The 26,543-nt window shown below is 38.9% G+C and overlaps 1 protein-coding gene across 1 annotated transcript in view; it reads left to right on the top strand.

Moving 5' to 3' along the window:
• The window catches only part of ROS1 (ROS proto-oncogene 1, receptor tyrosine kinase), a 101,438-nt gene that overhangs the window by 9,481 nt on the left and 65,414 nt on the right, over positions 1 to 26,543 (top strand). Inside the window, exons 3-17 of the mRNA XM_054569869.1 lie at positions 193 to 252; positions 1,862 to 1,888; positions 5,661 to 5,721; positions 8,883 to 9,031; positions 10,509 to 10,647; positions 13,332 to 13,533; positions 14,190 to 14,266; positions 15,697 to 15,819; positions 16,215 to 16,399; positions 17,116 to 17,213; positions 18,164 to 18,660; positions 20,032 to 20,244; positions 20,978 to 21,088; positions 22,400 to 22,578; positions 24,638 to 24,829. Coding sequence (XP_054425844.1) covers positions 193 to 252; positions 1,862 to 1,888; positions 5,661 to 5,721; positions 8,883 to 9,031; positions 10,509 to 10,647; positions 13,332 to 13,533; positions 14,190 to 14,266; positions 15,697 to 15,819; positions 16,215 to 16,399; positions 17,116 to 17,213; positions 18,164 to 18,660; positions 20,032 to 20,244; positions 20,978 to 21,088; positions 22,400 to 22,578; positions 24,638 to 24,829 — 2,313 coding nt within the window. The remainder of the gene's footprint in view (positions 1 to 192; positions 253 to 1,861; positions 1,889 to 5,660; positions 5,722 to 8,882; positions 9,032 to 10,508; positions 10,648 to 13,331; positions 13,534 to 14,189; positions 14,267 to 15,696; positions 15,820 to 16,214; positions 16,400 to 17,115; positions 17,214 to 18,163; positions 18,661 to 20,031; positions 20,245 to 20,977; positions 21,089 to 22,399; positions 22,579 to 24,637; positions 24,830 to 26,543) is intronic.

Here is a 26,543-nt window from a genome sequence, read left to right as displayed (position 1 = left end):
GAACCACACCACCCTGCTGCCTGGAGCCGGGACAGCTCTGCCTACAGGCCCAAAGGTCCTGATTCTTTGGGGCCCCAGATTCCTCAGTAGATTTCTATTTCTAAAACACTTTTTTTTTACTATGTTGCATTTTCAGGTGACAAAAGAAAGTCACTCTTGTCAGTCACCATTGTCTCTTATTGCCTCTTGCAGTGCATCCAAGGATGTCATTTTTGGAACTCTGTAAACCAGGAGAGCTGTGCTTTGAAGTGTGTAAGTATTAATTATGTTTCTGTTTGAATACTAATGTTCCTTTTAGGGAGTAGTCATCTAAGAAGATTCCCATGTGAATTTCCATAGCCTGAGTAATACACAGTAATGGGGAGAAATGAAGATCAACATCACTAATATAACTGGTTAACCAATGAGGTTAACACAAATCATGGAACCCCGAAGATGCCCAATTGCTGCCATCTAGAAAGGCTTTTTAGTAGGATGTTAGGTATGTCCTAGTCCTGTGCTTCTCAAATTTTGATATACACTAACCTGGGGATCTTGTTAAAATGCAGATTCTGAGTCAGTAGGTCTAGGGTGGGACCAGAGATTCCACACTAATAGCAAGCTCCCAGGTGATGCAACGCTGGTGGGCTCCAGACCCCCCTTCAGAGAGCAGGGCCTTAGGCCATGTTCAGAGTTTCTCTGTAGGCAACACGGTAGCGATCTAATCCAGAGGTCACAAGCCCCTACGTTTATCTCTCTTTATGTAGGAAATGCATCCCCCAATACTTTATTTTTCACTTCTCTTGGCTTTGCTTCTTAGTGTATGGCTTAAGGTACTTATCTCCTTGGTACTTTACTTTTCTCATTATTAAATTAAGATAATAATCAAATCTCTCTTAAGGATAGTGCCTGATACACTGTCATTACTCAATCCCATGGATAAAATTTGTATAATTTAAATTTGTGTAATTTGTGTAAATTTGTGTAATTTGTGGATTGTATGGCCAGCTGCTGAGGTCAGAGATTAAATCAGTAAGGTCACGGTAAAGTTGGGTAATATTTTCTATTAATTACTCAGATTTGTAGCACTGAGATTTAAATAAGGACATTGGCCTCTCCGATAGCCCTCACAGCCTTCTTGCAGTACAGCCTTGCAGATCTCTGCCCGGGGTTACTCACGCCCACTCTCATGTTAGTGACCCTAGCTGGACCGTGGAAGTATTATTCACTCTAAAAACACTTCTACCTTTCTTTGGCAGCACTTTTTACAAATTGCAATTTAAGTAATTATTTGTCTATTTATGTTTTGTCTCAACATGTAAGCCCATCAGACCAGGTCGCTCTCTGTCCTGTTCAAACTGTGTCTTCTGCACAGAACACAGTGAGGGCCTGGGAGCAGGTGTCCTAACAACATTGATGAGTGAGTGAAGAGGGAGTACCACTTGTTGTCAGGAACAGCCCAGGAAGCAGAGTGGCTGCTGGCATGGCCCGTCTGGGCAGAGGAACCTGCTGACCTTTCTCAGCCAGAGCTGTTGGCGGTTGTCATTTCAGGCTCTGTCTTCCCTGGGTGGCGGCCAGCACCCCTTCCTTCTCTCACCTGGTCCATCGCAGAGTGCCTCTTACTTGGCTGGGACTTCCTAGCAGACATCATGATCACCCTTTTGCCAGAGATGCAAACAACCTGATTTTCACAGCTCTTTCTTCAGTGGCCTGTCTCAACAGAAGGCCCTGCTCCGGGCTCCCTTGCTCTGGCTTGTTTTTCATTGGTTGTTTGCCAATGATGAAATAAGAAATTAATTTGGATGAAATGTATCATTAGGCGTCACTAAAATTATGACAGCTTTAAAGATTTTAAAGTTTTTTTCTCTTTTTTTCTATGCAGAATGATACCTATGCCACAGTTGGTGAGGTAAGTTGGCAATCCTTCTAAAACAGAGGTCATCAAACTAGGTGTCTTTATGTCTTGTTTAAAAGCTGGTGAAATAAGAATGAAGCCTAAGTCTTTCTCAGAGCACAGAGGCATTCTTCCTGAGGCTGCTCTGACTCTGGGTGCAAAGGGAACTGTGAAGTTCTATTTTTGCTCTAATATTTTCTGTGTTTTATATATCTATCTGCATGTATGTGATATGTGTGTGTGTATAAATATGTAGATATGTATATGTATACATGCATCCATCTAATCTGGTTTGAAAGGTTCTAATCCTGGAAGCCTGGGCAGGAGAGGACAGCAGGGAGAGGAGGGAGAGGAGGCAGGAGCAGATGTAGGGATGTCCTTATCTCTGCTGACTGTATTTTCTTCCCCATAAAGCATATGCTTTATCATTAAATATAATGCATAGAAAAGAACACTTTAGTTGCAATTTTTTTTCCTTATTCGACAAAACTCCTTTGAAACATTTTGAAACACAGCTTTTTTTTTTTTCTTGCCACGTTAATGAGTGACTTTGGGCTGACTGGGCTGCCCTGGCCGCCTCTTGCTCCCTAGCCAGCTCCCCCCTGCCCTTGAACGTCTCTCTCCTTCAGAAAGACCTGAGGACTTTGGCCTTTTCCTACTTGAGCTTCTTGAAGTGAACTTAATCTGTTCTTTAGAATTTGTTTTAGATTAGTTGACAATAAGTATTGATGGCTACATTATTTTTCAGTTTAAAGTTTATGTTGTATCCTTTTTAAATGTCCTTAGAACAGAACTTACTTATCTCACCTGAGGAAGAAGTACAAATAATCATCCATTAGTGAAATAGAAAAGTTCCTCTTGAATAGACAATAAAAATAAAAACAAAAATTTAAATTGGATTATTTTCTCAATAGCCTGTGACTACTCTGTGCCTGAGTGATTTTTCCTTGGGAGTGGATGGTGGTGGGGTTGCCTAAGAAGAGATAAAACAGAGGGCAGGGGGGAAGTTGCCCCATATTTATTTTTTTTAAAGATTTTATTTATTTGTCTTTCACCACCTGGTTTATTTCATTTAGCATAACGCTCTCCAGTTCCATCCATGCTGTTGTGAAGGGTAGAAGCTCTTTTTTTTCTTTCTGCTGTGTATTATTCCATTGTGTAAATGTACCATAGTTTTTTGATCCACTCATTTACTGTTGGGCACTTAGGATGCTCCCAAACTTGGTCATTGTAAATTGTGCTACTATGAACATTGGGGTGCATAGGTTCTTTCGAATTGGTGGAAGACAAATACCACATGATCTCAGCTATAAGTGGAACTTAATCAACAAAACAAATGAGCAAAATATAACCAGTGGCAGTGAAATAAAGAACAAACCGACAAAAGCGGGGAGTAGGGTAATGGGGGAAAAGAAGGGGAAAGGTCAAGTCAAGGAACATGTATAAAGGACCCATGGACAAAGCCAAAGTGGGGAAAGATTGAGGGTGGGAGGTGGGGGTGGTTGGGGAAGGGGACAGTGATGGTAGGAAAATGGAAACAACGCTACTTGAACAACAATGAAAAAAAAGCAATTGATAAAAAAGAGGTGCTAAACAGAAAAGCTCAAAGAAACAAAAATAATCCATAATTCTCCAACCCCCCAAAAAACAACAAAAAAATAAAGATTTTATTTATTTATTTTTAGAGAGGGGAAGGGAGGGAGAAAGAGACGGAGGGAAACATCAATGTGTGGTTGCACTTTGTGTGCCCCCTACTGGGGACCTGGTCCGCAACCCAGGCATTAACATTTTTTTTAAAAAACTATGTGAGAACATTTTGTTATGATAAAAGCAAAGTTAGACAAAAACACACACCAAAACACACACACACACACACACATGCAACAAAAACAGTGACAACAAATAAAACAGTCCAAGGAGGATTGCGTGTAGAAAGCCAGAGAGAGTTAAAAAGTGTCAAGCGCTGAAGAAGCTCAGGATTGGATTGCTAGTGTGGTAGTTCTCTCACTCATTATGCTGCCCAGTTGTCTGTGCTTATATAATATAAATCTTTTCTTGCAGTGTTATAATTTATATAATTATTCTATTCTATTTATATGTGGCTATTTTACACTTCAAAATTTATACTTTAAATATGTAGAACTTAGAGTAACTCTTAGTTAGAGGCACTAGCTAATGCTATGGTGGTCCTTGTATTACAATATAAAAGTGTATCAAACCAACACAGTATACATCTTAAAGTTGTATACTTTGTTATACACAATGTTATGTGTCAAATGTATCTTCCTAAATCTGGAAAAAATACAAATTTCATAAAAATTAAACAAAAACAAAACATTTACATGCCCAGAGAGATTAGAGTTTTGTTATCAATTTTCCCCTGGAAAAAAAAAGCAGGAAAAATAGGCCCACTATTTCCCCAATAGTCAGTACTAGCTATATTTCCAAATAAACATTATTCCATCTCCTTCTTTCTTGGAAAAAAAAAAATCTCATGTTACATGATAATTTTGCTGCCACTTGGTATATTTATTCTCTGCAGTTAATAAACATGTTGAATATGTTTTACTGAAAAATATGTGAAAAGCATGTTATACCCTTAACTTAAATAATCCTGAGCGCAAACTGAGGTGTTTAAGTTAATCTTTAACTGAGCAAACCTGGGCTTATCAGGCTCCACTTCCTCTGAACACACAGATCAAACACCAGAGAACTAGTTGCAAATCATAGCCCTCTACCTGGGATGCTTAGAGAAACTGTGCATTGGTTTCCACTATTATCATGAGAAACAATAGCATGTTGTCCTAGGTATTATAAGTTGAATGAGAACAGGAAGGATTGATCATGATTGTGTTGTAGTTTTACAATGCATGACTTTTCTCCAAGTTGTTTTTTTCATGGTTAATATTGATTGCATCTGTTAAGAGTTGCAGGAAATATGTGTATCAGTCATCAAAATGTTTATTCTACCTTTAGATAATGAGATAAAATGTTAATCATCATTACATTTTTGTAGACCTTAAAATTTAATGTTGGTATTAAGACCTCCTTTAAACTGGTCAGTTACTATAAAGATTATAGTCAGTTTTTTTCAGTTTTCAAGGAAAGCATAGATATATGAAATAAATAGGTATAATTTTAAGCTAGAGTTTTCAATTATTAGGTTACCAAATCATTGACTGAGATGGCAAACATAATTTGCATTTTTGAGCTCAGTGTTTTTTCAGACTGTGGGGTGTGACCCATTTTTAAAGGGTTATGAAATCAATTTAGTAAATAAAATCCCAATAAGCAAATGAAATGGAATAGGATAGGATAGGGTAGGACAGAACAAAGATTGCATCCCAAGCATGGGATTTCTTTTTGGGATGAAGCCCTTCTAAAATTAGATTGCAGAGATTATTTTACAATTCTATAAATATACTACAAACTGTTAAACTGTGCAATTTAAATGTGTGAATTTTATGATATATGAAATATATCTCAATAAAACTGTTAAAGAAAAAAAAAGTAAATACCGTTTTAAGAACGTATTTTGCCACAACATGTATGTCTATACTAAGTTGTCTCTTTACATGTTTTTTGGACTCTGGGACATGATCAAAAAAGTTTAAAGGGTGTTGTTCTAATCACACAGGTGAGTGGCCACTTTAAGTATTACACTTGCAATAATTGATGTACAGGTATCCTTATATATCAGACATTCAGAGTTCAAAATTTAGTTGAACCTTATTAGCCAAAGCAGTACAAAGGCTGCACTGACTGGCACGTTCCCTGTCTCCCTCAGAGAGAATCCTGTGAGGTCGGCTGCAGCAGTTCTGAAGATGCATATGAAGACCAAGTGCTAGGTAAGTAGGTGCAGAAAGCTATTACTGAAAATAATCCACAGCACTCTAGGAACCTATGCTTCTGTAGGGATAATGAGCCACCTCTTCAAATATCTAGACTTCTATACCTCAGTGTGATCTTTCTATCTGTAATTTAAGAATTTCAAATGTGGAAGCCATTTTGATAGGGACTCACTGAGAGTCTTCTTTCAGAGCAAAACGGCAAACATAGCACATGAGCCATGTTTAGAACCCGAGATTTTGCCCTTAGTTCAGCAGATGCAATCACTCCTATCAATGAGAAACAAATGGGAAGCAGCTTACTTGAGGTCAGGAAATGCTACTGTTTTAATGAACTGAGTATAGGCATTTTTAAATTTGATGCTTGTTTAATTATTCAACTGGCAGTTATTCAATAAAGTACCTTCCATAAATATGGCTCCCTACAAGACTGGGAAATTTGCAGAATGTATAGAAGCTACATTTCTCAGTGTTAGATTTTAAGTAAAGAAGGAACTTTGGATGCATCTGTATAACTAGCTCCCTCTGCCTGATTTCAGAGGATACCTCTAAGGTGACTTTGCCCTAGAGTATTAGTTTTCTAGTGGTTTCTGAAGAGCCAATGCTTTGATAAGTCATAGCCTAGATGCCAGCAGCTATCTTTTCCAGAAGTCCTCCTGATCTCCTCCCATTGAGAGATAGTCCCCTCCAGGCTAGGAGAGGATTGGCTTTTCCTTAATTGTTTCAATGGCTTACTCCTCGTTCTCAGTGGCTGATGGATTGGAAGAAGGATCTTGCCTTGCTGTCCTGATTTACTTCTGATCTTTAGTATGGAAAGGCAGTGATATCACACTTTTTTCCTTCTGTGTATTTGCGAGTTAGTTAGCTGTGGATAAAATTTATATTCTATGATTTCCAAACTGTGCCCCAAGGCATTTCATCTACCTCCCAGGGAGGCAAGGGGAATTATAAATATTGAGGGAAACACGGAGATAGTCAACATCTGTTGGACACCAGAACAATATTAGCTGGAAGTAGTTCAAAGATATCATATCTTTGTGATGCTAGCTTTTTTTTTTTGTTATTGCTGTGATAGAAAGCAAGTGCCACGAGAAACTCAATGTGGACCAAGAAATGAAGATGTGGTATCTAAACTGATTACAAGTTTGGAGACACTGTGCAGTGCCCAATAAGTACACAGATCCCATTAATTTGCAATTATTTTTATTAAAGAATGAAATAAATATATTATTTTTGTCTTTAAGTTTTTATGTGCTATTTTTCAAACATCTCCTAAATTGATAGAGTCTGGATACTTAAGTTATAATAATAAATGGAGTTGTTAGGTAATTCTTTTTGTCTATGGAGTTCTGAAAAAATACTGAGAAACTTAAGATTTCAGAACTGAGAAAGTTTTGGAAACTTTGATTTATATCCTTTCTTATATTCTGAAATTATACTACCAACTTCATTATACAGTTCAGTCAGAATACAAGTGTTATTAGTGCTTTATTTTAAATTTCTCACTGGCTTTGGATCAATGTCTCTGTACCACTGGCAAATGAGATGTACTACATGTAAATAAAGGTATCTGTGCTTACAGACTGTATCTTTAGTTTCTTACAATGAATCTTTTGCCCATGTACCTAAGACCTTGTTTGTCTGACAGGATCCAGTTGCCTGTGGGTCTGCTCTATTATCCTATTTGAATACACTCCATGTGCCTTTTCTACATGGCAGGAATAATAGCTAATAACATATTGAAATACAAATAGTTATTATTTATTAGTCATTTTTTGTCAGGTGGTGTTCTAAGTAATTTACAGATATTAACTTTTTGTCCTCAGAGATATAAATTATTATCATCATCTTCATTTTACAGATGAGAGAAATGAGGCACGACTATAAATACTTGCTTAGAGTTGTCTGGGGCTGTATAGTTGGAGAGGGGTGTAATTTGTATTGTAACCCACGATCTCATTTTAGAGCCTTTTCTTATGTACTCTGCTATGTACTGCATTGAAAGTAGCGTATAGCCCAGCTTAGCTTCTCTTTCTCATTTAATTCATTCTTGTCTTGATATTTTAGAATAAACCTACTTTATCTTTCTTTTTCCATATGTATCACCATGGCTTTGAGCCATATATCTTTTTTTAGCTATGAAATATATATTTTCTAATACTTACAAAACTCTGGTCCCTTCTGCCCAGCTATAATTACATCTCTTCTCATGCCTCATCATTCCTCTTCCTTACTCTGTGTATAACTTGTCATTGGACACATATTAAAGGCAGACAGATAGACCAATTAGAATAGAGGGTCTGGAAATAAAACCTTATATATGGTCTAATAATTTTGACAGGGCTGCCAAGACTACTCAGTGGGGAAAAGACAGTTTTTTTAAAAAACGGTGCTGGGAAAACTAGATAGCCGCATACAAAAGAATGGAGTTGGACCCTGACGTAATGTCACATAAAAAAAGTAACTAAAAATGGATCTATGACCTAAATGTGAGACCTACAACTATAAAACTCAGAAGAAAACATAGGGCAAAAACTTCACAACAGTGGACTTGACAATGAGTCTGGATGAGTTTCTGGATACTTAAGTTATAATAATAAATGGAGTTGTTAGGTAATTCTTTTGTCTATGGAGTTTTTGTCTATGACAGCGAAGGTATAAGCAACAAAAGAAAAACATAAACAAGTTAGGTGTCATGAAAATTTATTTTTATGTCTAGAAAGACCCTGTCAACACAGTAAAAAAAAAAAAAAAAAAAACCCAACACAAAACCAACCAAATTGGAGAAAATATTTGCAAATGATATGTCGGACAAGTGATTGATATCCAATATATAGAGAGAATTAAAACTCAACAACAAGAACACAAATCCCAAATAATCCAATTTAAAAATGAGCAAAGAACTTAAATAGACATTTCTCTAAAGAAGATATGAAAATGACCAATAAACACATGAAAAGATGCTCGGCATCCCTTATCATTAAGGAAATGCAAATCAAAACAACAATGAAATACCACTTCACACCCATTGGGATGGCTACTCTTAAAATAAGAAAAAAACGCAGAGAAGTAAATGTTCAAGAGGTGTGGGGAAATTGGAGCCCCGGCCACTGCTGGTGGGAATGTTGGTGCTTGGTGAATGAAATCTTGTTTCTCCCCAGAAAATGCAGACCTCCCCACCGCACCCTTTGCTTCTTCCATCGGAAACCAAAGTGTGACATTACGATGGAAATCTGCCAATGTTTCTGGAATAAAATACATCATTCAGTGGAAATATGCACAATTTCTGGGAAGTTGGACTTACACTGAGGTATGAAAAGCTGGCTATGTACTTAAACACAGTCTTTTCTCCCGAAGTTAGTAAGAGTGCCAAATTACTACACTTAATTATAGGTATAAAGACAGTCTTGAGAAGATTCAACCATAAAATGAGTGGTTTGGTTTAGATGAATTTTAATCTCTGCTACTCTGTAGCATGTCAACATCATACCTTTATTTTTGAGGAAAATAGGTTATTGGGCATGTTACCGAAAAAATGGACTAGTAGCGGGGGTGGTGCCTAGATGCTAGTACCAAAACAATGACACCCCCTTCCCCGGGGTCCCTCAGTTGTAGGTCCTTTGCCCGCTGCCCTTGGAATAATGGCTCTGAATGGCAGAGTTTTGTGAAAAGGAAAGGAACTATTTATTCAAAAGTTATACGGGTTTGATTAATGGCTAAATGTCACCCTTAAACCTCAAAATCCCTTTAAAACAGTCACCAGCACACACACCGTCCTGCCTTCCCGCCTCTGCCCAGTTAGGCCAGTCAGGCCTGTCAAGGGTACCGTCCTTCAGAAGAAAAAGAGCAGAAGTCCGGGGCTCGGCTAGGCAGGCCTCTCGCCGTTCTCAGCACCATCCACTGCGTCGCCATGATCTCCAGCTCTTAATCCACAACCATGTGGCACCTTCTCCTGGCCCACTAGCAAGAGTCCTTTCTCCCCTCTTTCTTCCCGCGTGGTCTTCACACTGTTCCCCAGAGTCTGTGCCCCTTGTTCTCTCCTGCAGGCCCCCGTCTCTCCTCCTCCCTCTCCCAGTTACAGTCTGTGTAAGTCTTTTAAACCTTCCTGATTAGCTTTGATGACATGCAAAATAACCCTCTTTGCATAGGAGGAATGAAGCTATCCTGTTATTGGCATGCAAAATGACTCTCAATGGCCCTGCTCAAGGCTCCCATCCCCCATGGCGGCCCGCCCTGGGGTGGGGAGAATATATTTTTTCTTGGACACCCCATTTTCTGGACCCTGTTACAAATACCCTTTGGGAGGGCCCTGGCTGCCCCTGTTGCACATACATGTTTTCCTTCAGCAGAGCATCATGTAGCCAACTGCTCATATTATTGGTCATTATCTGCCCATTCCATTTAAAATGATTCTAACTAGGATAGAGGAGGGCAAGAAGGTCTTCAGAAGTGTACCTTTTAGGAAAGCATGAGCCATTTCAGAGAAAAATATTCCCAAGACACCAACTATACTGACAGAAAAATTAAAGCCTTGTGGTTAATGCCAAATAATTGAATCCATAATTTTGCAATTTTTAAGAAGGAAAGAGTTTCTTTGTGAATGCTGCAGACTGACATCTAACGGCTCAGCTCTGAGCTCCAGACCTTCATTTCGTCTGGCCTGGCAGGCGCTGAGTCACCCCATATCCAAAAGGCCACCCACCTTCTCCAAGTTAATCCGTGCTCTGGAGTCACAGTGGGTGGTGGTGATGCTCCAGGTGCTGACGATTGTTCTCTCCTTGATCTAGGCCGTGTCCCAGGTGTCATATGTGGTACAGCCCCTGCATCCCTTCACTGAATATATTTTTCGAGTCGTTTGGATCTTCACAGCCCAGCTGCAGCTGCACTCTCCCCCGAGCCCCAGCTACAGGACTCATCCTTACGGAGGTACGCGTGCGCACGAAAGAGATTATTCTAAAGCTTTGGTTTTAATCCATTTTTCTTTAAACAATGAAACAAATCTATTCCTTCTTTAATTAATCCATTTAACAATTGAGTTCCTATGTGCCCAGCAGTGTTCTAGGTGCTCACTGTACCTCTGTGAACAAAACAAAAATCCCTGCTCTTGTGGAGTTCACATTTTCGTGGAAAAGAAATTAAGCACAGTACGCATAATAAATAAGGGAAGTCTGTTGTAGTGGAAAGGTGCTGTACACTATGGTAAGAGGGATGTTCTGAGCAGGGTCTGTCTTCTATGGGATTGGAAATGGGGAGTTGAGGGGAAGGTGGGTCAGGTTGCCGTATAAATAAGGTGGTCAGCATAAGACTCAGTAAGGAGTTAGGAGTTACAGGAGGTTTTCAAGAAGAACGGTAGTTGCTTCACAGGCTCCCTGAAAAGATAATTTTAGCAACTCTGCGTGGAATGGATTGAGGGAATAAAACAGATTGGAAAGTATAGAGGTAGAGAGACAAACTGGGAGGTTATTACACTACATTTTATTATATACTTACAATACATTTTATCAAAGATGACTGAAGAACATAGTACATATATTGGAGCATTTTCTTATTTCTTTTTTTGGAGATGTAACTTTCACATCAGGAAAATGATTCAAGCCTAGAGCCTTAGGGAGGGGAACGCCTGGGCAGACACTCCAAGAGAGCTGCCTGGCCTCAGCCTCAGAGTTAGCTGAGGGCGCCTGTGAGGACTTACTCCAGGGCAGATGTTAGATGTCCTTACCCCTCCGTTCTAGATACTCAGCTGTGTGCAGAGACCCTCAGATCCAACCAGGCCTTGAACCTAAGGAAGCATAGCTGGACAGCTGATGAAGTTGACTGGAGCATTTTCCCTCTTCTCCAATTAGCACCCTCTTCTTGCTAATTAGATTTTAGGGTATGCATGGCTACCTCTCCTGATCTTTCTCTGACCATTCTCTCAGGGCTAACACTAGACAAGGACCATGTTTGCCACGGTCCACATTGGAGCAGATATAAGAATCCTTTGTTCAGAGAAATGCCTCATGTACTTCAACTGTGCTGGATTCTTTTCCAGGGCTGGAGAGACACCATGGTCCAGAGCCCATGGCTGGTCAAATCAAAATAATGAAAGCAAATTTTGCTTTCCATTTCTGGGCCGTTCTCCTGGATGCGCAAGACCACACAGCCGCCAGGTGTGCCAGACCCCGTACTGGGTGTCCTTCCCGTGGATAGCGTCTCATGCTTCAATTCTCTCTCGCTTTTCTGGCCACATCAAAACATATGAAGTTGTCTGTTTTGTGTTCCATTGCCACATAGCCTTATTTTCTTCTTATCTATGGGAAATACATGATTTTTGATGGTACAACTGCCTTTTAATTTTGGCCCTTCTCTAAATAATTTCTTAACCAAGTAGAATGGTTTTAAGCAAGGAATACCTTGCCCAACCTGACCAGCTTTTCAGGGAGGGCTTTTGTGGGGGAGATTTGGACAATAATCACACCATGTAGGTGGCATGTAACTTGCTTGAAGTGGAGATTATATCTGGGCATTAACTGCAATGAGCTAGGCTTTTTGACATAATTCAGTGGTACATGATTCTTACTGCCTTCTTCCCCAAGGTGACCGAATGCATGGAGCAGCGGAGGGATGCAATGATGTTTGTTTGCCAAAGATTAGTCTGAGAGTTGGGGTGGAATTGTATCAGAGAAGGGCTGAGAGATCAATTAAAGCCCTTTTTAAAAACAGTGTTGTAAAAACAGTCTGATTTCTCCCAACACAAACGAATCAGGGGTGATGTAGAACATCTGCCAAAAGTGTTCAGAGGGAGAGAAATCTACTAAAGAGCAAAGAGACATCTAAGTATGCCTTTCTATGGAAATAAGAAATTAAAGAGTCTGGTGTCAGGGAGTGGGAGGTACGAAAAGTAGGTGGGACATGGATGGAAGACAAGCTGTTAAGAGCATTTGTTTTCTGTTCCTTGCCACTTCAGTAGCTTCTGAAGTCTATGAGTGGATGCTTAATTAATTACTGCATGCTCCTTTAATTCTTTGCAAGGGAAGGAGTGTAACTAAAGTACAGTCATCCTGGATTCCAAGGGACCCTGAGAGCTGGCTCATCAGAGATGATGCCAGCAAATGTGAAGCAGCCTGTTCTGATTCAGGCTTATCTGAACCCACATCTTCAGCTGGAACAAGTCAGGCCATAGCACCCTAGTGAGTGAAAAGGCCCCAGGTCTTAATTCTTTCAACTCCTGTTAATCATTAACTCCAGTTTTGTTACAGATTCTCTTCTCCTTCCCAACTTCGTTCCACCCCGCATGCAGTTGTTTTTAACTCACTGGAGATTTTTGACAACTTTTTCCTGGAATATTTATCCTATTTGTATACTTTCACATTTAATTATTTTTCATAAATTAAAAGTGAGGAAAATATCGTTTGAGAGAGTCCCTTAGAAAAACAGCTAGCTGGTAAGATTTAGGGATGAAGAGTTGCAGCTCATAGATATCTTACCACGTTCTGTCATTTATTTTGAATATTAATAAAAGTATTTCACTTATGTTAACTTTTCAGAAAACTGGACATTTTTTCTCTCCTGTTTAAAAACATAAATGCTGCACAATTTTCGGCTCATTTTGTCACCATTACCTCTTCCAGTTCCTGAAAATGCTCCTCTCATTAGAAATATTGAGAGCGCAAGTCCTGACACCGTGGAAGTCAGCTGGGCTCCACCCCCGTTCCCCGGCGGGCCCATTTTGGGTTATAACTTACGGCTGATTAGCAAAAACCAAAAATTAGATTCAGGAACACAGAGAACCAGTTTCCAGTTTTACTCTACTCTACCAAATACCACCTACAGGTAAGAATGGAGTGGTGCAAGGAAAATGTAACCAGCATTGCTATAGGTATGATAATTATTTAAACAATATGGTTAAAAGATAGTTTAGATGTATTTTGAGAAGTCCTATTGAATCTGTACTGTTGAGAGGAAGGTATCGTGTTTTTCCTCAAGTTTGCATGCTTGCTAGATCACGCCACTTTAAGCAGAAAGCATTCTCAAGTTATTTCTATTATATTCAGAGGACCCTTATAGATATGGGCTAATAAAAGCCATCGTAAATACCATGAATATCATTTCTTCATGAAATTCAACATAAAGAAGTAAGGAAGTGAAATTCTGTTAATGGTAATTTTTTTATTAACCATTAGGAGATGTTATTTTATTATGTTAGCTTTTTGAGCATTTACTAAGACCCTTTAAATTAAGGTAGGCATGGAGGTCATGCAGATAGCAGAGTTCAGACTGTGACCTCTGTGGCCCCAAACTGTTCTATGGGAAATGCAAACAAGGATGTGATTGATGGTCATTTTAGTGCCGAGCACTGGCACCAAGTAACTAGATTCATGCATTGTTACGTCATCCTTTAAATAGAAACGTTATTGCTCCTTCTATTTTTATCTCCTGTTCACACCATGCTCTGTGAAACACATCTCTCCAAATTGTTTTTGGAATAGGTTTTCAATTGCAGCAGTAAATGAAGTTGGTGAGGGGCCAGAAGCAGAATCTAGCATTACCACTTCATCCCCAGCAGGTATGGCCCAGGGATGCTCTGCTGCTACGCGGAAATTGAGGGGGTGGCAAGCGTGGGTTCAGATCTCAGAGGCCCTGGGATGTCTGGTGTTCATCCAGACCCCACCTCTTCTGCCCAAGTGTCCTTTTTGGTCCTTAGTAAACCTTCAGTTTGACAAATAGAAATAAGTTGATAGATGGAAAGATTTCACATAAGAATTTAGGAATTTAAAAATGAAAAAGTTTAGAGATTAAAAAAAAGTCCTTGGTTTCGGGTGAAATCACCAGCGATTATGACTCACATTTACACACTTAGAGAATGCATATAATCTCTCTGCCTTAATCCCCATTTTATATTGTATATTGTCATTTAATACAATACATATCAGATCTCTTTCCTCCAGTCTCCTCAAGGTTTTCAAATTTATCCGGACTTAATATTTTACCATTTTGAATATCCAATCTACCAATTAGCTTTTATTATTTTTGTATAATTATGCTTTTTTAGGGCTTTGACATTTTAACAATTGCCCTGAGAGACTGAATACTTCTTGCACGATGCCTAGGTGTACAAAATAATACATGAAAATGCTTTCTAAGAAGCACCAGAAATATTTTGGGGAAGCTACTAAAAGAGTTTTGAATAACAGATTCAGAATTCTAGGAGTCTGTTGTCTATTTTCACTAGACAAATCCCATTTGCTGACTTGAATGCCCCTTACCCTGATCTGCACACACCTAGGCCAGGGTGTATTGAATGTCATCTATCTCCAGTCTTGGGGGGGTTTTGGCTGTTACTAGACTCTAGGAAAGGAGAGGTATTTTTGCAATGCAAAAAAACACATCCAAAGGGCAAGTTAAATATAGAGCTGGCTTAAGGTTGTCACTAGTGTGCTTATTGCATAACATTTATTAATTGCCCTAAAAGTGTTCACCAGTATATACTTCACCAGTCTCCAAGAGAACAGGACATTAAGCACAGTTATGTGGTCCTGAAATTTCATTCCTCCAACGACTTTTCTTCTGCCCCAAAAGGAGAGATATCGAAGAAAAAAAAAATGAAGACAACCAATGTCTGTGTGTACATGTGTGCTCAAACAACCACTCTGGCCCCGGCTGTACCACCGCCACCGAGCAGTCAAGTTCTCATGGCTGAGCATAATGAGCTTAACTTCTGTTGGGGCAAGGCTGTGGAGGAATGGTGATAGCCCATGGGATGTTATTTTGAGGGCACTGAGGGGCACATACACATGTAACCCACTTGATGGACATTGTACTTCCTACCGCAATCATAGGATAATACAATTATACAGCAATTGAAATGCCCCAGGGCCCTCAGAGAAAATCTGACCAACCGCTTTCAAGTGCTCCTTGCTTTGGAGGATGGTATTGATCTTTTTGGTCAATGTGTATATGATTGGGGTTGTCCCTCTGTAAATTGTGTTGTTTTAGTTCAAGAAGAGGAACAGTGGCTCTTTTTATCCAGAAAATCTTCTCTAAGAAAGAGATCTTTAAAACATTTAGTAGATGAAGCACAGTGCCTTGTGTCAGAAGCTATACACCGTAATATTACAGGTTAGTATAATAGAGAGAAATGTTTCCTTAGGGTGAAAAGAAAGATCCTGGTTGACTTCTATTTTAATTCTTTTATTACTATTTTTTATTTAAAGATTTTATTTATTTATTTTTAGAGAGAGGGGAAGGGAGAGACAAAGAGAGGGAGAGAAACATCAATGCTTGGTTGCCTCTCACGGGCACCCAACTGGGGACCTGGCCTGCAACCCAGGCCTATGCCCTTGTTGGGACTTGAACCAGTGGCCCTTTGGTCTGCAGGCCAGCACTCAGTCCATTGAGCCACACCAGCCAGGGCTAATCCCTTTATTAAAAATTAAAAAAATAAATGATCTTTTATGTAAGTTTTTTGTCTAGTGTTATATAATAACACACATGTATTTACATGGCTCTTCTAGGAATATCAGTTAATGTCCACCAGCAAGTTGTTTATTTCTCTGAAGGAACTCTCATATGGGTGAAGGAGGTGTCCAACATGTCTGATGTGTCTGACCTGAGAATTTTTTACAGAGGTTCAGGATTGATTTCTTCCATCTCCGTAGACTGGCTTTATCAGAGGCTGTATTTCATCATGGATGAACTGGTTAGTCTGCGAATTTAAAGTGAATAACCAGACACTGATATTCACATGTATAGTTTTGTCTAGTTACAAGTAAACATAATTCTTTCATTCAACAAATACTCCTTGATTATTTACTCTTTTAGATATTAGGTTAGCAATGAACCATAGATATGGTCTAGGTTTTACCTAGTACTAGTCCTGACCTACCATTAACTTATCTTTATCTGTGATTTTTCAGAGTCATGAGTTTATACTAATAATAACCCACGTTTCATAAGATAGTGGTGATATGTGTGTTATTACTAGGTAAGACTGCCAATTATGGTCAAAATCAGCTGCAAGCATTTTAAATTATGTAATAATCAGGGATAACTTTAGTAGGTCCCTGAAAACACAGTGTTACTGAAATCTTTGAGAAGACACAGCCTTGATGTGTTCCAAGTCTCCTTCTTTGAAAGGGGCAGGGTTATCACAATCACTATGGCTGGAAGTCCCTAGCTTGGATCAGCCTAAATATTAAAAATAGTTGAGTGCTTTCATAAGCCAGGAAAATACATACTTGCATTTTTTTGATGTGAGTAGGATATAAAACTGACTTTTAACGGCATTTTCATGTTCTCAAAAGTGCTCAGTGACTAGCACAATTCTAAGCACAGAGCAGATGCTTAAGAAATACTTGTTGGCCAAATTAAACATAGGCAAGCACTAATCCTACTGATGGAATTTTGATTTTCCAGGTGTATGTCTGTGACTTAGAGAGCTGCTCAAACATTGAAGAAATTACTCCTCCCTCAATTACTGCACCTCAAAAACTTGTGGCTGATTCGTACAATGGGTAAGTGAATTAGCCTTGCAAATATGAATTCTCTTCCATTGGCAAGAAACTTTGGGAAACTTCCTTGCTAATGAAACATCACAGTACCATATGTTCTTAGCTCTATGAGCTAATCTGTGTGTCTTAGCTCAAATTTAAGTAAACAGGTAAAGTTTTAATTCTATAGAGCCATGAGGGAATTTCTTTCAAATGTGATCCACAACTTCTCTAGTTAAACAGTTTTTCCTTTCTCATTCACAGTAAAACATGGGTATATGGGACAGACCTATTGTCTAGGACTCATGGACCTGTGTTCTAGTACTGTCACTATTTTATGGCACAACTCAGGGTCTCATTGGCCCCCTCAGTTCTTCCCCCCAAAAGCCCTTCTTGCTCTGTTTTTTCCTTTGCACTCTTTTCTTTTGCTGAGCAAAACTCAGCACCAGTTCACTTCTCTAGTCTGGTTCTCAAACATTTCAAGGGGCTGGTTCAGTCTACTACAAATACAAAATAGTTTTGTTAGATATTGATAGTAAAATAATAACTGAGGTTTCTAAAAAATGGTTGAAATATTTTTGCTTTCTTCCATGTTGTCATTTACAATGCATGGGAAAATTTAATGGCAAAATTCAGACAACAATTTGTGTTTTTTGGAGAAAGTTATTTTTATAATAAATAACATGTTTAGCTGTTTTTTAAATTCCATGATTCCTTAAAAAGCCTTGTATAATGACGAAGATGCTAAGCACCATAAGCAGGCTGAACTTTTACAGTGTTCCAACTTCTAACTTAAATGAACAGAGCATATCTTTAGTAAATATCTTTACTCTTTTACTCCCTGGGAAACCCTGTACTTACCAACTCTGGAGATACATGATTCTGGTTGCAAAACTGGATGCAGCCATGGGTCAAGGAGGTTATTCATCTACCTTTGCATCGAGTCACACATGTTTCTTTTGTTCCCATGTCAGGTATGTCTTTTATCTTCTGAGAGACGGCATTTATAGAGTAGATCTCCCGCTGCCACCTGCTCGGGACTCGAAAGCCATGCGTGTTGTGGAAAGTTGCACATTAAAGGACTTTGCAGTAAAGCCACAGTCCAAGCGAATCATTTACTTCAATGGCACGGCCCAAGTCTTCATGTCGACATTTCTGGATGGCTCTGCTTCCCATCTTGTCCTGCCTCGCGTCCCCTTTGCTGATGTGAAGAGCTTTGCTTGTGAAAACAATGACTTCCTTGTCACAGATGGCAAGGCTGTTTTCCAACAGGATGCTTTTTCTTTTAATGAGTTCATCGTGGGATGTGACCTGACACACATAGAAGAGTTTGGGTTTGGTAACTTGGTCATCTTTAGCCTGTACACCCAGCCATACCCGCTGCCAGCCCACCCGCAGCGGCTCTCTGTGCTGTTTGGCTCCCACCAGGCGCTGGTTCAGTGGAAGCCTCCTGCCCTCGCCATAGGAGCCAGTGAGTGCCCTCTCCCCAGTGTGCTTATGGCCGCGCTGGAAGGAAGGGGAGCTTGAGCTGCTTGACATTGTGGATCAATTTCGAGAGCTCATCTGTGATGATTCACTCATCGACCAGATGTGCCACTTAGCTCAAAAAAAAAAAAAAGTTTTTACACATTTATTCTGCAATTATTAGTTTTGCATTGGATCTCTATATTTTCCGTTTCTATCCCAAAAGAATGGTTCACACATTTATTGAGTGTCTACTAGGAGTCAGGCACTGACATGCTAGTCTGAGTGAATATTAGTCAGGGAGATAGAGTGCTTGGGTTGAGACTTTGTATCCACCATGATCTTGAATGAACTTGAACAACTCCCTAATACTCTCTGAACTTGAACTTCTATCCCTGGAGAGGCAGTTTGTGTGGTGGGTTAAGTAAGCGGGCTCTGGAGCCAGCCTGCATGGACTCAAAGGCTGGTCTTGCCATTTGTTAGCAGCATGGCCCTGGGCAAGTTACTTAACTACTCTGTGCATCAGTTTCCACAACTGGGAAATGGGGATATTAAATATGCCATTCTATGGGATTGACATACAGATTAAATTAAGATGCATAAGCAGAACATTAAAACATTACCTAGCACAGATGTCAGCAAACTTTTGCTACAAATGACGGACCAGAGAGTAGATATTTTCAGCTTTGTGGGTCATGTCATCTGTGGTATAGCTACACGGCGCTGCCTTTGTCGTACAGAAACAGTCACAGATAATACATCAATGAGTATTTTGGCTGTGTTCCAATATGACTTTAGTTACAAAACAGGCAGTTTTGGAACCATTGGTCTTGTAGAGTGTTTTGCAAACGTTGCCTATTTTCTACTCCAAGACAAAATTAATTATGCCTGTTTGCTGTATATCTCAAAGAGCTGAAAATAAGGAGGCCTTTTTTTTTTTTTTTTTTTTTTTTTTTTTGATATTGTTGAGCTTCTGGGAGGAAGGTGCTATGCAAGCACTGGGAATTATATTAGAGATGCCTCACAAAGCATTTGTTTATTAGGAGCCTGGTTCCACCTGGTGGTGTTAGGGAGCACCCCTCTGATAATTCTCTGCAGTTAAACACACAGCTTTGACTGTGGACCAGTGGCTCCTAATATGTTGTTGGGAATAATGTCTCCATCAAAAAGCAAAATGAGTGGCATGGGTGGGATGGACACTGTCCCAGTCATATTGTCAAACTAGTCAAACTAACCCTGATGATTAGTGGTATAACATGTGTTACTACCCAGTTACCCTTCCATTCAAGGTGAGGCTGAAGACACATTACTGACAATCTTTTGTTTGCTCTTGCTGATGTCTTCCTGGTCAGTAATATGGGTTAATTCTCCCGATTAGGCCCTTCTGCCTGGCAGAACTGGACTTACGAGGTGAAGATATCAACCCAAGACTTCCCTGAAATTGCTCATGTTTTCTCTAACATAAATGGGACCATGCTTAATGTCCCTAAATTGCAGAGTGCTACAAGATACGAGGTTTCTGTGAGAGCAAGTTCTCCCAAGGGGCCAGGCCCTTGGTCAGAGGCCTCAGTGGGCACTACCCTGGTGCCAGGTAAGAAAATGTTCTTGATTTAGGGAGTGATCCTGACAAGAAAAAAAACAAAAACAAACTTGCTCCCTGTGTTCCTTAAAATGAGTCACCTCCAATGTGGTAAAGAAATTAGAATGAGGGTGTGACAACCTCTTGACTGTGTGTTTACCTGAGATTAGGATAACACATAGAGCTGTGTCTAGGTTGCCATTTTAAACTTGCCAAGATATTTTGCAGAAGCAATATAATTTTCTTCTTTATGGCTTCCTTCTTCCTTATGGTTTGCTAAGCAACAGCACTCCTTGAACTCTGAAGGTCCTGGGGAGAGAAATAGAGGGGCTGCAAATTACACTAAATACCATCCTCTTGGCAGAAAGAAAATGGAAAGATAAATGTACCATTTATCCTGCTGTTCTTATCATAGTTGCTTCTGGGTGCTCTGAATGGGACCATGGTAACTAATAGCTGAAGCAAAAAAAAAAAAAAAAAAAATCTGCCATGACCATTGCTGTAGAGGCCATATTACCACATGTTCCCCTTCACATTCAATTTCAAATATTTACATAAAAATCAAAAAGTATGTTTACTATTATATATAATTCTATTAAGCAGATACTATTGCTCATACCTTTCCAGAGAATTTTCAAAATATTGATACTCTTTTACTTTATAAAAGAAATCCTAGGGTATAAGATGTGTGCCAAAAAATGTGCTTTCTGTGATATTTCTTCTAATTTCTTTTTTTACCAAATAGCTACAGAACCACCATTTATCATGGCTGTCAAAGAAGATGGGCTTTGGAGTAAACCATTAAATAGCTTTGGCCCAGGAGAATTCTTGTCCTCTGATATAGGGAATGTGTCAGGTAAATACCAAGTCCCTTTACACTTGGAATGACAGGTTTCTACTCATAAGACTTCCAAAGCTATTCAATAAATCAAGGGAATTGAGTGTTTTGGCATTAGGTCAATAATGAAAGGGAAAAAAATGGAATGCATTATAATGCCAGTGAGTGTTAAGAAAATGTTGGTTCTCCTGCCCTGGCCAGTGTGGTTTGGTTGGTTGGGGCATCATCCTGTACACCAAAAAGCTGTAGGTTTGATTCCTGGTCAGGACACATTCCTGGGTTGTGGTTTTGATCCCTGGCATCAGAGTGTGTACAGAAGGCAGCTCATCAATGTTTTTCTCTCATATCGGTGTTTCTCTCTCTCCCTCTCTCGCTCTCTCTTTCTCCCTTCCTCTCTCTCTAAAAGCAATGAAACAATGTCCTTGGATAAGGATAAGAAAAATGTTCGTTCTCAAGTAGGAATGCTATTTATTATTTCACAAAATTTGAGGTTACTTATTGATTTATGCTCATTTCAGAAAGACTTTAATATACTTCTTATGTACTTTAATCTATCAGTGTTGTCTCACAGTAAACTATCTTGTTCCACTAAGACAGCTATGCTTTAGTAATTTTTAATGAGCCATAAGACTAGAGCATGGAAAGGCTAAATGAAAATATAAATAAAGAATAAGAAAGAGTTTTATGTCAAAGAAGATTATTAAATAATAAGTGGGTAATTTTGCCTGGAAGACATAAGAATGAAGAAAAATCTTCATTATAGGATGATAAAAGTGATCTTGCTGGAATATGACATCTTCTATAATCATCTAATTTTTTGACCTATTTGCTTGGTCATTAAAAATATAACAGCATTTCTGACCTACAAAGAAGTCGGGCTTAGGAGATAGTGCGTTACTAATGGAAAGAAGGCTTTGGCGTTGTCTTGAATCGGGACGCCTCCTCTTTTTATTTTGTGAGATCTTTATTTGTGAAATCTTGGGCAGAGTAGATAACCTCACTGAGCTTTGGGTTTGCCATGTCAAAATCAGAATAATTCTTATTTCATAGCTTTGTTTTAAGAATTAAGTGAGATATGTAGAAGTGCCTGGGACAGTGTTTGGGAAGGGGAGATGCTTAATGAGTATTAGTTCCTTTCTCTAGTTCCGGGGTAATGGTTTTGGGATAACATTACTTAAATATTCTTGACCGATCCCTGAAGTTCTAGTGACTATCTATGTTAGCATATGCCTTAAAATTAGATTCAGGTGCATGTGTGATTCCTCCATCCGCTATGTTTATGTCAGCACGTGTGAGAAAATAACTGCTATCAATTCACTTTGTTTTGAGACATGGACTGGTATAACAACAGCCTCTACTACAGTGACATGAAAGGCGATGTTTACGTGTGGTTGCTGAATGGGACGAATATCTCAGAGAGTTATCACATACCCAACATTGCAGGAGCAGGGGCCATTGCTTATGAGTGGCTGGGTCACTTTCTCTACTGGGCTGGAAAGACACATGTGGTAAGTTAAAGCCTGGCATTCTGGGTGCTCCAGCGGGGGTGTCCAGCCTGCATCCTGAGGACCGCACGGGGCTCAGGATGACTGTGCACGCGGCCCGACACAAAATTGTAAATTTACTTGAAACATTGGGAGATATTCTTTTTTTTTTTGAGATTACATGTTGCAGTGCATTTAATGTGTGGCTCAAGACAACTCTTCTTCCGGTGTGGCCCTGAGACGCCAAAAGGCTGGACAGCCCTGCTAGAGCCATGCCCGTCCACTTCAGTGGCTCGAGTGTTATTTCCGTGATTTGTTTTCATGCTTGTGTCACACCTATTATTTATTTAATGTTTGCCTATAAGCTTGATCATTTTTTAAAATTATAATTTATTTATATGTAAAAGAAATTTTATGTCTTTGGTGTACTATTTTTAATATCTTAAAATAAAATCTATTAAAATATTCACCAGTGGGTCAGTGTCCTGGAGAAAGATGGCACATTCCGATGGCGTGATTAAAAGAAAATGGGTGAAAGGACTGTTTTCAAAGGTGTAGACAGGGCTAAGGAAAGTGAGCAAAGGATGGTGAACACGCTCTGGGCTAGCAAGTGTGGAAAAATACAATTACCTCCTGGCCTAAGGGGACAAAGGAAAGAAGGAGAACTTGTGAGGGCCGTAGCTTCAGGTGAGCGGTTGACATGAAACCCAATCACGGTCAAAATGCAGGGGTTGGGAGAATGAGTACCTCAGCTCCTCTTTCCTTCTGCCCTCTGATCTCCTGCCAGTGCTGCTGTTGGCTAAACATCCCTGGGAGCGAGAGAACAAGGGAGACCGGTTGATGCAGTTCATAGACCGCAGCTCCCGGGGACACGGAGGAGGGTGCCGAGGGTTAGAGAGTGGACCCAGAGGCAAGAGGGAGACATCTGGGGCTTGTGGGGTGGCATGTTTTGAAAGTAAAGATGGTTAATATAGAGAACACTGTCTGACAGGTCAAGAAATATACTTCTGAAATCGTTTCTTAATCAGGAGGGTGCTATTTTCCATGATTTTATTCACTCAACAATCGTTTATTTACTAGCAGTGTTGGTTAGAGCCCTGAGAGTAGGCATAGGAAGGAATAGAAATACTATAAATATAAATATTTTTTTAAAATCAGCTTTATTGAGATATAATTCACACAGCATTAAATTCACCCTTTTGTTATGTAAAATGGATCGTATTTTAATATGTTTTGTGCTGTGCAAACATTACCACTTGCCCTTGCTCTTCTAATGAGATAAAAATACATACATGAAATAATAGAAGAGACATACAAAGCAATGTATTTAGAGGCAAGGCAATGTGGGATAGTCTGAATTGATAAGTGCCAATGACATGTAGGCAGAGTTGAGTGGTGTTAATCAGAGAATGCTCCCTAAAATGAGTTAGTCGGAAATAGTTTAGAAAGAGGAAGTGGAAGAATGGATGTAAAAACTGGCTTCAAGTATTTGCGCAGTCTCTTATAAAACTGTTTAACTCTAGGAAGGTTTACTTAATTTCTTTGAACCCAATGTCCTCCTGAAAAAGTAGGGAATAGAAATTCTTTATAGGCTTAATGTGAAGGTTTACAAGAGCTTATATTTTAAAGATTGAAAAAAGTATAGTGCCTGGCACATAATGGATGCTCACTAATAATGGTGGTAGTTAATAATAGGAAAAACATTGATAGAAAGAAGCAAGGAGAGACATCATTATTTGTCAGAATGTATACTTCTTCTGGAATCCAGTAGAATACGTTCCTATCCAGCAGTGTTTTGACTCTCTGGATATATGATTTGGAAGAACAAGTATTTTAACTCAAAATAAAGTTATCTCCCTTCCCTTTAGAGACATGAAAAGTGATAAGCTCCATGAGGGCAGGTACTATGACTATTAGATTTACAAGGTTTAGCACATTGCTCAGCCCATAGTGCCAATAAATATTAGTGGTTGAACAAATGAATGGATAAATGCAGCAATTTAATAATGGTTGCAGTAAGCTATTCAGAAATCATGATGTCATTTGAAAAATCATTAACTGGCCATATGATCATGTTTCACAGATACAAAGGCAGTCTGTGTTGACAGGACACACAGATATGGTGACTCACGTGAAGTTGCTGGTGAATGACATGGCAGTGGACTCCATTGGTGGATACCTATATTGGACCACACTGTACTCAGTTGAAAGCACCAGGCTAAATGGAGAAAATTCCCTTGTCTTGCAGGCACAGCCTTGGCTTTCTGGGAAAAAGGTGAGAAATTAAAGATCTGATTATTTAATAATTTTGAATAAAACTGTTTCTGTTTATTATGAGTAGCTAAGGCATAAGCAAATTTCTCTTTTATTTGATTGTCATTATTGATTTAAAATTTTAAAACATAAGATGGAAAGTTTTGTAGTTTGCCTTATCTTGAATGGTCCACACTTAAATGCATTTTGATTTCTGATTGTTTTTATAGTCTCAGGAATTCTATTGGCTACATTAGAACTTGTTGAGTGGTGATTAGGTGTTTTATTATCTTTGATCAGTTTCGGATGTTGACCACTCTGAAAACTGACTCCTAGGCATCTTATTTGACTTCTCTGTGTCTGTTTCCTTATCTGAATAATGGGTATATTTACAATTATTCAACATTTCACTGTTGTTGTAAAGGTTAAATGAGATAATTCATGGAAAATAATGAGAATAGTTCCAGGCACATGGTACCTGCTTAATAGTTAAGCTCTTATTATTGTAATTCAGTATAAATAACCTGATATAGGAATGTTTCTGAAACAAATGTCATTTTTACTTCCTCAACTTCTAGAATCAGGGCCTATTTTTCTTGATCTTGTTTAGCTACCCTCTCTTCATCCATCCAAATTTCTAAATTTTTTCTGATCATTACAGTAATATATGTTTACTGTAGGAAATTTAGAAATTATAGAAAAGCATGAAGAAAAAAATAAATCATTCATATTATTTCTACCTAGGATATTTCTTAAATTTAAAAAAAAATTCAGGTTTCTTTTTGTCTGTAGAGGTAAAATATACATAATACAAATATACCACATTATTTATAAACAAACAAAGAAACAAATTGTTGAGTCATTTGATCCTCAAGTTCCATAGGACATATGGATAATAATTCATAAGATATTTAGAAGGACCTGATTTGCATACATAGATTGGAACATAGATATTTAAAATAAATAGAAATTTACACAGTCTGAAAAAAAATTTTTGGAGCCATTTGGGTCTGAATACAAAGAAAATGGTTTTTATATCTCAATAATAGATATTAGGGGAAAGCACTTTTCTTTTTGAAAAAACGTATTAAAGGTATCTCAAGAATAACTTCCTGTTCTTGGGGCTTTGTCAGTAATTTTTCTGCTGCCCTAATCTGGTTGTTTGAGTTATTTTTATTGAGGAAAACTCTGGAGTGGCCTTGGGGACTTTTCTGTAAATGAGTAGATCATTAGATTTCTCAGTATGTTTGGTGAAATACACCTTTCTTTAAATTCCTACTCCAAATCCTCTCAGAGGCTGGTGGGTGTTGTGGCTGCCTGCAAAAATCTGTGTTCTGGTTCTGTGGTTTGAGGTCTAGCTATCTGTTTCCATTAATGCTAGCGGGCGTGTTGAAGGCAACACATTTTGCAGGAAGCAGAGTTCTCTCCATTTCACTGTCATCGTTTACACTATTCATAGATTTATCGTGGAGTCATAAGATACTTTGCAATCAACAGTTCTGATAAAATATTGAGCCAGCTATTTATAGAAAAACAAAACTACTTGTGTGATGAAAAGTAGGCAAAGTGAGATAGTCATTTAAATTAAAAGACACTTTTTGCCACATCTGATGGGTTGGGCTCATAGTACATAGTATATTTTACCACAGAATTAAACTTCAAGGTTTTAGTTTAGATCAAAGGGATTATTTCCAAGGCATATGAGCTTTTGTGTGTAACAGTGGTACCAAAGGCTT

Source organism: Pteronotus mesoamericanus, unplaced genomic scaffold (assembly GCF_021234165.1).
Source record: "Pteronotus mesoamericanus isolate MK-2021 breed Mesoamerican mustached bat unplaced genomic scaffold, CSHL_Meso_final contig_20, whole genome shotgun sequence".
Classification (NCBI taxonomy): domain Eukaryota; kingdom Metazoa; phylum Chordata; class Mammalia; order Chiroptera; family Mormoopidae; genus Pteronotus; species Pteronotus mesoamericanus.
This window is presented reverse-complemented; position numbering and strand designations above follow the sequence as displayed.